This window comes from Gymnogyps californianus, chromosome Z, assembly GCF_018139145.2.
Source record: "Gymnogyps californianus isolate 813 chromosome Z, ASM1813914v2, whole genome shotgun sequence".
Lineage (NCBI taxonomy): Eukaryota > Metazoa > Chordata > Aves > Accipitriformes > Cathartidae > Gymnogyps > Gymnogyps californianus.
In genome coordinates, this window is record NC_059500.1 from 65,619,278 (window position 1) to 65,632,853 (window position 13,576).

The 13,576-nt window shown below is 40.9% G+C and overlaps 1 protein-coding gene across 1 annotated transcript; it reads right to left on the reverse strand.

Moving 5' to 3' along the window:
• Positions 1-5,370: 5,370 nt before the first annotated feature.
• HSPB3 (heat shock protein family B (small) member 3) lies at positions 5,371-6,502 on the reverse strand. Its single transcript, XM_050913473.1, is given in 3 exon segments — positions 5,371-5,412; positions 5,884-6,381; positions 6,383-6,502. Coding segments are annotated over 2 exon segments (597 nt in total). The 3' UTR covers positions 5,371-5,412; positions 5,884-5,904.
• Between the last annotated feature and the right edge of the window lie 7,074 nt (positions 6,503-13,576).

Below are 13,576 nucleotides of genomic sequence, written 5' to 3' on the forward strand. Positions count from 1 at the left end.
TGCCTGCTCTTAGTGCCTACACCGCTGTGCTGCTGTGGCGTCTGTGGAACAGCTAAATCCAGTGTCCGTGGAACAGCTAACTCCAGCATCCAGGCTAAGAGGAGAGTGGGATATCCTGGAAAATGGGGAGTGGAACTAATAATAAAGGAACTATTGCCACTGGAACCCAAAACGTCTTCTGATCGCATCTTACCTCTGGAGTCACACACACGCGGGGAACCACTCATGGGGTCCCATTCGGACACCTGAATCAGCTGCAGGAGCAGCCAGCTGAGCTCTGCACTGCGTCGGTGCTGTGGTGGGAGAGAGCGAGATGCCAGTCGGCCCTGGAGGCTGCACAGTGGCACCTGAGTGAGGAAGTCTTGCTGGATCAAACCAACCCCATGCAGAGCCAACGAGAGGGATGACTGCACATGTTGAGTAGTTTACAGTAAATCAGTAAACCAGCTTGAGGTGATTAGGACTTGACTGTGGAAATTTTGGGGTGGCTAGTTCCAACAGGGCACTCACACTTTAAGCCCCATGTCATCCAACTCTGCTAAGAGCAAGTGAAACGTTTGGAGATTCTGCCATGGTATCTCTGCTTACTTGATGGGAATGTACAATTAACGGATGGGAAAACTGAAGGGTTGTGCAACTGGAAAGAAAGGTAGCTGAAGATAGTAGGTGACATTCTTTCCTCCTAGCACACCAAGGGTTTAGTCCATGTATGGTATTCTCTTTCTATTAACAACCTACATTGTTTAAAGTCATTTTGATATGTCTTTCTCAGCCCTTAAAAATGCTCATTTTATCAAAAAGTCAAATATTTCTTGTAGGAGGTTTAAATATTATGCCTTAAAATCTTTATATATATATGTGCTGGTTTTGACTGGATAGAGTTAATTTTTTCCATAGTGGCTGGTATGGGACTATGTTTTGGATTTGTGCTGAAAACAGTGTTGAGAATTCAGGGATGTTTCCATTATTGCTGAGCAGTGCTTGCACAGCGTCAAGGCCTTTTCCGCTTCTCACATCACCCTCCCCACCAGCAAGGAGGCTGGGGGTGCACAAGAAGCTGGGAGGGGACACAGCCAGGACAGCTGACTCCAACTGACCAAAGGGATATTCCATACCATATGATGTCATGCTCAGCATATAAAGCTGGGGGAAGAAGGAGGAAGGGATGGACATTCAGAGTGATGGCGTTTGTCTTCTCAAGTAACTGTTAGGCATGATGGAGCCCTGCTTTCCTAGAGATGGCTGAACACCTGCCTGCCGAAGGGAAGTGGTGAATGAATTCCTTGTTTTGCTTTGCTTGTGTGCGCAGCTTTTGCTTTACCTATTAAACTGTCTTTATCTCAACCCATGAATTTTCTCACTTTTACCCTTCCGATTCTCTCCCCCATCCCACTGCGGGGGAGTGAGCGCGCAGCTGTGTGGTGCTTAGTTGCTGGCTGGGGTTAAACCACAACGATATATATGTATGTATACATTCTGAACCAGTTGGAGTGTTTTTCCTGCTCCCTATCCTTGCCTGAGACATGTCTGGTGGGCTTCCTTGCTGGCTACGTGCCAAGGCCACCTCGGTCCTACAGTTTTCTGTCTCCTCTCCATGCAGAGACCTGCCTGCTGCTGCTTCTGTATTAGCTTGCAGGGCTCAGGAGTGGCGTGCTTCATCAGCAGAAGAGGGATACTCGCTGCGGTCGGGGTCAGCCGGTGCAGTAAACACACCAAGGAGCACGAGATGAACTGTAAATGATTCTCTAGTTGCATCAGTTCTACTTGCGCAAGCGGCTGCTAGATATACTTCCCCCTGAACAGGCTGGCACCAGTGGTATTACCATGTGGCTAAAGAGTGTTACTTTTTAAGGAGATTGATGGGATTTGTGGTGAGGCTACAGCCCACTGTGGTGCAGAGGGCTGAGGTCCCCACGCTAGCACTAACCTGGACAGGGAGTCCTGAGCTGTAGTGGCATGTTTCTGCTGTCTCTACGTCTGTGAAAGTATTTTTAATAAGGGATGATTTTTTAGCCTGAGCACAGCAATAGACAGTCCAGGCTTTCTGGACCTGAGTTGGCACACAGGGGTAGTACTTCTGGCTCCAGAGCTAGCACAAGTGGGGCCAGCTCAGGTATCTCCGATGTAAAGTACAGGTCTAAGTCCTTAGACTTAACCCCTGTGTTCATAGTGTAGGGCCATTGAGGTACTGTCCTCTGGATGACAGGGTCCAGCCACTGTCTCTGGTAGTCGGCAAGACAGAGGTCAGTGTCTCTTTCAAATAAGAGAAGGCGCACCCAATATTTTCAGAAATACTCCCACTCGCATTGAAAGCGAAATCTTGTAGCATTACTCAGATGAAAAAGCAAATTTTGATTCCTGGCTATGAACTAAGTAAGGAACACAAGACCTACCCCTCTTAGAGGGAATGTTGCCACCACGATACCCCAGGGGTTTCTTTTCCTCTTTTCCAACACCCAGGGCTGTAGCTGAGTGGTTACTGAGTGGCTGATGGGTGTCAGCCTCAGTTCACTGCACCACAAGTATCAGGTTGTGTAGAGAGATCTCGAATGCCCTGGATGCAGCAGAAACTATAAAAGGGCAACCAGTCCAAGGCATTTGTGGGCTTTCTGCCCACAGGGATCACATAGAAACATATGTTTTTTACCTTGCTTTTGGAGACTAGTGCTGATATTGAGACATTTTCTTCTTCTTTGAAAGCATTTTTCACAGTGCTTAGATTCATGCATGAACTCACCTTTATCCATTTGGAGGAGCAGTCTGATCCATTATGAAGGTAGTCCTTCACTGATGGGAACTGAGAAGGCTCCATTACACTTGCTCTGCAAGGCTTGCAGCAGCATTTATCACTTATTCTGGGCCAGGATTTTGTAGGCAGCCAATATCAGGGTTCTTAATTTAACCACATCAGCATGTCTTAAACCTGTCTTAAGCTGTAGCTGTTCTGAAATCCTTTGCTGTTGATAAATTTCTCATTCTGCTGTCCATGAGCAGTATTAGCAGCTTTCTCCATGACATTCACATTCAGTTCTAATCAGATTATAAAAGTAAAATATCACATAAAATATGTAGAAACAGCTCTTTCCAGACAATTTAGAAACGCACGGCCAAGTACTTTGACACTGTTCTGGTAAACGCATAAAAATCATTCATCGAAGAACTTTTGATAAACTGCCACTAAAAAAAGGAAAGAAGCACTTTCCTGTGCGTTGTTCTTGGTGCTAAAACGCAGGAAGCCAGTGGCAGGTCCATACTCCAGCGTGGTCCCCGTTACACGAGCACTTGGGTGCTGGGCCAGGGCAAGTTCCCATTCACCAAGGAGCATGAACGTAGGTTTTTGTAAAGCTCTGGGTACAAGAGAAGGTAAAATCCACCTGGGTACATCCCTGCCATGTTTGGGTCAGTATGTTCTAGTGGTTTCTGACTGACAACATTGTGAGTAAGTACAGACCTGGGCATGGAGTGATGTGAAGAGACCTACAATACAGAACAGCCAAATGCCAAATTCTCCATCCAGTTTTGTGAGGCAGGCCTGTGTACATAAGCAGGGCTGTGTGTAACCATGGTATTAACATATATAGAACAGACGATGTGATTTTGGCTGTCTGGTCTAATTCCTTGCCAAGTTTCCAGTAGTTCAATCATGATCTAATTTGAAATAATTGAATCAGTTATGTTTTTTTAGAACTGCTTTTTCATCTCTAGGGCTATGAATACCATCACTGCAATCATAGCTAGAATAATTTTTATAATAACCTATAATATTAAGTGATCAAATTTACAAAATCCTCTGTAAACAAAAATCACCAAAGCAGATTACTAACTGGCGATCCTGAACTCAGTCCCAACAGTTGTGCCATAAGGTGGTATGGAAACCATGGGTCTAAACTTGTGAGCTTTTATGAAGCTGATGTGTAAAGTTTAAATCCAGACCTGTCTCTAGAACTCATTTTTTTAAATCCATGTTACATCTTCCATCAGATTCCTGGCTGACAAAGCTTCTTGACCTAAAAATGTTGAAAATCTAGATCTGATTTTCTAGCATGATCATTTATTATCTTAAACCAATACACACATTAAACACAGGCAATATGAGGAAAAAGGGTGGGTTGAATGGAAATGTAGGGACATATGTTTCATATTTGGTTTGGTTTGTTAGAAAACATTAGGTTCTTGACTTCTGCTCTCTTCAAAAAATAAAATTGCACATGATGGAAATTTACAATCCAGACCTTATTCTGCATTTCTTGTACAAATTCCTTTTGAGTTTTAGCACAACTAATAAATAAAATGCAAGAATTGAACTACCCACTTTTCTAAAATCAATTGCTTCAAATATCTTCAGGTCGAAACAACCATGACATAAATCTTTCTAATGAATGGACAAGTGCAGATGTACAAGCTTAGGGCTTTCATTTTAAACTAAAGGAACTCTCTGGCTTCAGCTAGCGAGAGCCTGGGTTTTGTTAATCAGATTTTTCTCATATGCTTAAAATTGTATTTGTATTCAGTTTCATTTCAATATGTTTTTGATTTGTCCAAACAGCAGATGGCTATTGTAAAGAGTCTGTCTTTAACTTGGCACTTTCCATTCCACATTCCTTTACTATTCATAGCACAGCAGTCATACTCATCTCCAGTACACATAAAAGGAGGCAGTTCGACTTGCAGCTGCAGATCTCCTCAAATGTTTGAGTATTTACAAACTCACTTATAGCCTTTTTTTTTTTTTTTTGATGTTGAGAAGACGAGATACTAGATATAGTGGGTGGACTTTTTTTCATCTCTACCACTCTCATGAAATGAGACACACTGGGACAGAAATCAAACCTGTGTATGTAGTAAGGAACCCCTGCGCTTAAAATTAGATTCATGTCGAGCCCATGTTCATACAGGGAGAGTGGGACTATACATAGGCAGAAAAAATTGCTCTTGAAGACACACTTGTGGGATCTCAGCCTAAACTGTCAAGCAACATGAAGAATAAAATACTCATCTGATTGAACAACAAGACTGCCTAAAATGCATAAGAACAAAGGCATCTGTTCTAGAGTAATGCCTTTTTATTACCAGGGTTTCACAAGGAAGAATTTAATCCTTTTGCGTATTTGTAAGCAATATATTTTTAATTCAATTGCTAATAGATAGCAGAATATGTTAAACAAAACCAATTTTCTAAATGTCTTTGAGTATTTTCTTTCAAATTAATTTGTCTTTGACAGAAAGCATCATTTCTACTTACTGTGTTTTCAAGAAAATATAGTCAGTGATTATTCTTTTTTCTTACAGTTTCAAACATGCAACACACTTCTAAAAAGTAATCTCTCAAGGATTTTTTTGTATACAAGTTTGAACTGTGGAAATAGTTCTTTTTCTTGATAGTATCCTTCAGTTTGTGTGCTTTTCCAGAGCCTAAGGAAGAAGAATTTAATCTCAAAAATTAAAAAACAGATTTTTTGATACATAAATCAAATTTCCATAAGACTCACAACCTATTTCTTCTTTAATGATTATGACTATGTATGACAAATGCTTCTTTAATGATTATGACTAAGTATGACAAGTGCTTATTCCTTAGAAATACAACTCCTCTACTGAACTCATAAATGTGCTTTATTTTCAATATGTTGTCAAATAGATTTTTTTTTTCTCTTGCTGTGACTAGCTGAAATTTTCTACTGTTCAAAAAGCCTGGCTTTCCAACACGTATGTAGCTGGAGGCAAGCAGTCTAACATTTCACATCAAACAATAAACTCAGCATACTGAAAAATATATACAAAGATTTTCCTTTACTGTAATATAAATACAGCCACATGCTTACTACACACTACAGCATTGCTTGAATGATATTATTCTGTTATATTGAAATGATTTTATCTCACCAATAAACTATGGACAAGGTTCTAATTCTTTCCCAGTGAGTTCTTCATTTCAACAACCAAAATGCCATCATGGCAGAAAAGCGCAGACAGGTCTTTGTTCTCCACTCCATTAGGTAATTTGTATTGCCTGGTAAAGCTTCTGGATACGAAACCGTGTTCGTCCATCCTGGGTCCGTGCTGAGCTTTGATCAGAAGCCAGCCTTCGAAAGTCTGAATAATGATGTCTTCGGGGCGGAACTGCACAACATCCAGCAACACCTGAAAGCGTGTGTTTTCCTCCTCCTGACCGCTCTTCCCGGCCCCAGCTGTACTTCCTGCGATACACCTTCTGTTGCTCAGTGCAGCTGTAGAAGGGCCCGGCAAAGCATATAAAGAGTGGTCCAGTTTGTGTGCTTCCAGCTCTTGGAGAGCAAACTGCTCTTGATAGCGTACGGGAGTTTCCACCCAGTGTCTTATAACAGCTTCTGCCATTGCTGAGGCAGAAAGATAAGTCGGTGCTCCTGTCGCTCTGGGGAAGCTGCAGAGTCAGAGCAAACTCTTCCCAGTCATATGCCTTACCCGCAGACTAGTTTATCAGTTGATGTCGCCTTTCACTTTTAGCACAGACAGAGCTTAACATTTAATAGGGTGTGCTGTGCTCCAGTGCCAGGAGACTTGTTTCATCTTTTATCCACTAACAATAGAGCACTATTTATAGTGCTGGGGTCTTGAGTGGCTTCAACACATGCACAGCTTTCATGCGTAAGTAGTAAAAGCAAAATTTTAATGCACCTCCAATTATTGCAATATTGTGCTGTTTGTTGTTAGGAATAATGAGCAGACAAATAATGTGAAAGATTCTTTGGTTTAAATGGAAGTTTAATAATTCTGTTTTTCCAAGGGATACATGGCAATAGATACAAACTCTGTATTTCTTTTAACTGAAATACAGTTACTGAGGGAAGGGATTTAATTAGCTTGACAGTAGGAACGGAGCAGATTAGGTAAACTATAAAATTATCAAGTGCACGGGACGTTGTTGCAGAAGTTGTGCATAGGTGAAATACAGGCATGGTTAACCATGTTACTGGTGGGAGGAGGGAACCGTGACCATCCCTGCCCGACAAGGGGGGTGCCTGAAGGGCTGAGTCTGCAATCTTAGTGACCTACAAACACAGCAGAGCCTTCTCCAGCATGTCAGGGAGTCAGACTCAAGAGTGCAGGGAGAATTACAGTGAAAGCTCATGTTTCACAGCTTCCAGGAGAGGGCAGTTATTTTTCCCCAGCAGAATAGTAAAGACAACTCCAAATCCTTAATGCTATCGCATTGTCCCAGTAACCTTCATCTTCTGGGGCTTAACAGCTTGAATCTATGATCCCATCTACCTCATGTGTCTGGGGAGCAGGACTGATGACCTCAAAGGCTCTCTGTGGTGTAATCTTGCTACTCTGTGGTCTCAGGGCAAATAATGCCTACAAGTGTTAATAGTTTGGTTAACAAGACCTAAGAGGAAAGTGCAGTGAAAAGGGAAAAGCATTTCCAAAGTTTAGTATGTTTGCTAGAAAATCCCTCTAGCTGGGCTTGGTAATGTAAAGCAGAATGCATTATGGCAACTGATGGTGAAAAGTGTTTATTTCCCTCAGTTTCACTAATGCTAGAAATAATCTAACGAGATACTTTTATTCCTTCTTGTTTGGCTATTGTTGTTCAGAGCTCTGTCTCTCTCTTGTCCTTACATCTTCCATTACCACGAAAATGGTGAGTCAGTTTATATGGGATCTTTGGTTGCTAATGGACTCACAAAGAAAGAGGCAGCTGAATTTTGATAGCTATCAGAAATGAACTTCTGTATTGAGTCGATAGCACAGCAGGATTACCAGACATCTATAATTAAAGTTCTAAGGTTGCTATTTTATTTTAAACTCATGAAGGCTGCATCGCAAGATAAGGAAGTTTTCAAAGGTAGATCAAAGGTTCAAGATAACTTACATTAATGGCCAACCATGTAATTGACTATTGTGCGAAAGGAGAGTTATGCTACTTTATTTAACTATTGGCTCTTCTCCTGTCAAACTGTCCTCCAGAAATCATTTAAAAAAGCAATTCTGAATGTATGGCTTGCCAAAATAGTGATAAAAATAACCTGGAGCATTGCCTGTTATCTGTTCAGCAGCTGTTTTCTGTTTTGCTAGCCACTGATTTACTTGATGAGGAAACTTTAACCCTGAAGTGAAGCAGTATGCCTGGTTGGTTGTGATATTATGCTTTTAGAGATTGCTGAAAGTTATTGCTGTCCCTGCTGAATTCTGTGATGATAGCCTGACTTATTTTACTTCAGTTTTGCACTTCATTAATAAATGTACTGTGCGGGAATACCGCATTCTTTTATTTTTTATTTTATTTTAATTATTTCCATCTTCTCTGGAAAAAGGTAAACTTGCCTATACTTACACTTTAAATGAAAACAGAAACCACCACTTCAGTGCAGCTCACTGTGGGACAGCTATATTGATTCCCAGAAACAGTTGCATTAGTCTTTCAAATGTCTGTGTTAAGCATACTTGGAACTGTCCATCTGGTCTAATTAGCACAAAAGATGCTTTGAATACCCTTTAAATTCATGTCATACACAAAGCTCTACAGAAGTTTGTAAGATTCCTTTTCTACTGTGTAGGACAAGGAATCGGAAAGGTTTTGGTAATGAAGCCAAAATTCAATGAGCCTCTTTCTGCTCTCCCATCCTGCTCTCTCCTCAGTCCCAGTCCCCTCTTCTCTCTGTTTGCCACCTAAGGGCTCAGGAATCAGCAGTATCTTTCTTATCTCTTTGTTGCTAACATGGAGAATATGTCAACTGGAAAAAGAAAACACCCTTGAAATGCAAACATCCCAGCAGTTTAGAATATATTTTCGGGCTTTCAAATTTAATATGGATGTGGTGCTGCAATACTGAGGAACTTTTGATGCTTATGCTGTTATACTCTCCAAATATCTATAGCACGCTTCAGTCGAGCAATGCATTTTAATAACAATGGATTACTGAGGTCATTTTAAACCTTCAGGGCAGATCCGGCAGGAGCAGGATCGATGTCCTTAATTGCCAGCTCAGTGCCTCGGGTTTTCTTTCCCTGCTTTTTGGTGCGTGCAAAGGCCTCACCCCGTGCTGCACAGCGGTGGGAAAACCACAGACGGACGTGGGAAGTATTGCAGAGCTGTTCTTTGCAAAACCGAAGCAAGGGAATCAGTTATCGTGGCCTTGCACTCGTCAGTCCGTGCTCTCTTTCGCTGGTCGCACATATTTATGGTCTCGGTATCTCCCGCGGATTTTTAAAGGCAAGGGATGGGATCCACCGGCGGCTTGCAGCACCTGGCTGGGAGGAACACGGTGCCCGTATACGTGGGTCACACCGACATCTTGTGGTGAGACGACAAAATAGCTGCGGAAAAAATCACAAGCTGCCCGCGGCCTGCTAAGAGCAGGTATCGTCACCGGTCTGTGAAATGCTTGTGTGGAAAGACAAATCAAAGGAAGAAAACCGCAAGACTTTAACTGACAACAGGCTATTTTCAAGCTAATATAAGCTTCTTTTTCTCAGTATTTTGGAGGGGAGGGGAATAAATATTTGATTCATGTTGACCTCATGGAAAATATAGAAAGCATGCATCCTGGTAAAGCTGTATTGTAAACTGCAAAAACGTAAATAAGTGCACAAAGTCATGAGAATAACACATTTTGATGCTTATCTTAAAGAAATACAGGTGCATGCTGCTTGACACAACTTTAAAATAATAGATTACCTTGTTGCAATTCTCTGCATGCTTGATTCCCCAAAGAGAAGTATGTATTTCAACTACCATTGAAATTCAGTAACTGCTGAAGAGAAAAAAAGCAAAAAGGCTGGCAGGATGAAGTGAACAAGAACTCTTCTAGCAAAAGCTAACAGGCTAAATTCAAATGCGAGCTATGTAATTAACCAAATGAATTTAGGCAGAGCACTGCAATTACTTTTACCAAAGCACCCAAGGATGCCACTCATGATCTACTTCACACGTCATTCAAAAGAGATTCTATCACTTCAGACTTGGCAATACATAAAAAACGTAAGGAAGAGTAGGACTTGGTGGGTTTTACCAGTGCTGGTTCTGTTATACCCAATACGGGAGTTTAAACTTTGTGGTGATACCGAAGAGCTAGACAGTAAAATAAAATGTATGTGAGAATGGAACTGGGGGTGACACTTATGGAAACTGTATGGTAAAGAGCTATTTTCCACATGGTATTTAATATATTTTTGTTGAGTGAGAAAATTATTGTCTCCTGCTTGTGTCACTTTGAGTCCATTACTCCTTAGAGTTATGAGTTGTCCTTTTAGCTGGATTGTTAGATCTGGATATATGTAAGCTCTGAAGGAATCAAAAATGTAATCACAACTACTGCAAGTGTATAATCAGCAGATACCAGGTGTTCTGTTTTCAAGAAATATTGAGGGATTCTTTTTTATTAGTGTATCGCTCCAATCACATGGTATTTATAATGGTCAGTGAATCACAACATAACTCTTTCTGCAGCAAGACATCATGCTATGTTATAAAACTTCTTGCAAGCTATAAGGGCTGTGCTGTTACACAGCCAGCTTAACTGAAGGAAGGCTTCAGTCTGTGGGTCATGTCCTTCAAAACCTGGAAAAGGCTGGATCTGCCCAACCTCTTGGAAAATCTCTCCAGGGCACTGATGCTCGCTTGTAACTATAAACTCGATCTCCTAATTTTAGGGGCCTCTTAAGAAGTGGAAAACTAATCTCAGCTTTTGCCCTAAGATTCAAGTATTTGCTCATTTGTTAGGACGCTATGTAAGAAATATAAGTAAGCATGGAAAGAACTATCATTTTGACATGTTACATCCACTATTACAAGACTTTTTTATGCCATGTTGAGATGATAGAAGAGCAGATGAAGGATGATGATGAGGGATGACAGGACCACAGCAGCTGCTGTTGGAGCAACATCTTTACAGAACAGTGAAGGAATAAAAATGCAACTTGTATAATAATGATTTTAAAATTTCAAGTTACTATAAAAGTCACTTTAAAGTGATGTCATGGAACTCCCTACAAGTATTTGCCTTGTTATTCACATGGCTTGTTTTCTAAACTGTTTTATGTCTGTGTCCTGGTTTTGGCTGGGACAGAGTTAATTTTTTTCTTAGTAGCTGGTACAGTGCTGTGTTTTGGATTTAGTGTGAGAATGATGTTGATAACACTCTGATGTTTTAGTTGTTGCTAAGTAGTGCTTATGCTAAGTTAAGGACTTTTCAGTTTCCCATGCTCTGCCAGCAAGGAGGTGTGCAAGAAGCTGGGAGGGAGCATAGCCAGGACAGCTGACCCGAACTAGCCAAAGGGGTATTCCATACCATGGAACATCATGCTCAGTATATAAACTGGGGGCAGTTGGCCAGGAGGGGTGGATCGCTGCTCCGGCATTGGTCAGTAGATAGTGAGCAATTGCATTGTGCATGACTGGTTTTTTTCCTTGGGTTTTATTTCTTTTTTTTTCCTTTTTTTTTTTTTTTGTGGTTATATTACTTTTCATTATTATTATTATTATTATTATATTTTATTTTATTTTAGTTATTAAACTGCTCTTATCTCAACCCATGAGTTTTACTTTTTTTTTCTCCCAATCCTCCTCCCCATCCCACTGGGAGGGGGGAGCAGCTGCGTGGTGCTTAGTTGCTAGCTGGGGTTAAACCACAACAGTCTGTTATAGGCAAATGCATCTACGCCTCACAAATTCTTGAGGAACTCCTATAGAAAGCAAACTATAGTATTTTATTTAGAGTGATAATAATCTGTTCACTTCTTGCACACAGAACAGTAGAGAGGAAATGAACTATTAAAAGAGAATAATGTGCCTAAGGGCTTGGAAGCTCTGTTTTGCCACTGAAAGGCAGGATCTAATGCACTCTTGCTGTAGAAACAGTCTTATTTTTCACCAGTTAAAAATTAACTAGTGTTCCAAGAAGAATGCCAGTTTTCAGGTTTCCTCCTCCTCTGCCCCACTGAAGTCTTGACTTGAGACTTGATAGGAATAACTCAAGGCAGTTGAGTACAGTAAGACTGGTGTATTTATTTTGGATCTGTTTAAACTTCATAGCAAGGGCTCACCTGCTTATTTAGGATGTGAAACTCCTATTCCATGGATCAGATCTTCAGGTTTGCATGTTTTCAGGTTGACCCCTTTAGTAAAATTAATAGAAGTACTGAAAATCTCACCTATGAAGTTCTGGGAGCAGGAATATTTGCACTGTTTAAAATTAGGTACTCCCTAAGGCTTCTAGGGGTAAGGGCTGGAAAATCTAGGACCTAAATTACACATAAAACATGCTAACATGTAATTAGTACAAAACCCCCATGATATCATTTTGTTTATTTTTTTCTAAGAACAAATTTAAGACTGAAGTTAAATAGCTAGAATGAACTGAAGACCTATGGTGTACTGATATTCTGGATATGTTTGTCAAAATAATTACTTGCCAGAAAATAATGGAACTTACTAAATGAATTTTGAGATTTAAAATTTTCACTATGTTGAAGTGTTGGAAGGGACTAAAGGTATAACTGAACACACTTTGTTGCTCAGCTACCATGAAAATATTGCATTATGACATGAGTGCTAGAGTCAAAACTACATTATAAAATACATATTTCTGTGTACTTAGGAAATTTTAGAGCTGCAGGCAATACTTTCTGAGTATTTGGTAGCAATGAGATAGCAGCTGAATGGTCCTTGATATGAAGGTGGCTTGTGGCTTTAGCTAAAGTCTGCAACTTCGGCACTGGATGCTAAATGAAGCCACTGATTTAAGGCATCCTGCATTGCTGCACCCTGCATCCTTTGTGACTGTGTCGTGTAGGCATAACTGGGATCAGTGAGATTCTTCTTTAACATCAAGAATCCATGAACATTTCTCCAAATAACATAAAAGTCACCCACCACCATGCATCACCAAGGTGGGTAAGTTCCCTAGGGCCAAGCTAAGAATCCTTGATCTCTCAGTCCAAAACTCATTGAGGCTGAGAGTCAACACATTGGTCTGGAAGGTGGCCAGCTACCGATTCCAGGGTAGAAGCACCTCATCCAGAAAGTCTTTAAAGAGCAACTGCTGTGATTTGTGCAGGATTTACAGGAAGAGTTTGCTATGGTTAGTGAACAATTCGTTTCTCGAGTGACATAAATGTGCTGTTCGATGTCAACGGACCTTGGGAATTAACTTCTATGATGAGCATCTTTAACTGACAAGGAGCTGCTGGAAACTTGATGGGTCAATAATGAGAGTGGAAGGCTTGCCTTCAAATTTCAAGTTTAAAGTGACTAATAGGGGATTGATGGTGACCCAATGCTACTGTCTTCACCTGCTGACGTAATGGATAATGTGAAATTCATTGGTAACCACGTCTCCATTCGATGGGCCACATATTTGTATCACAAAGCCAGCCTCTCCCCCAGGTTTCCAGTCTTAGTAGGAAAGCCAATAATTCATTGGCAAAAATACTGCCTCCCCTTGCCTGTCCACATGGTAAAAGCCAAGCAAAATCTAGTTCCTATGGCAGAATTGTTATTTCCTTCAGCGCTGGATTTGGAACAATATTCTCATATTGTCTTAATTTCCTGACTTTGGCAATGGCAGGAAGGCTGCAGAGGTTGTAAAATCTGATG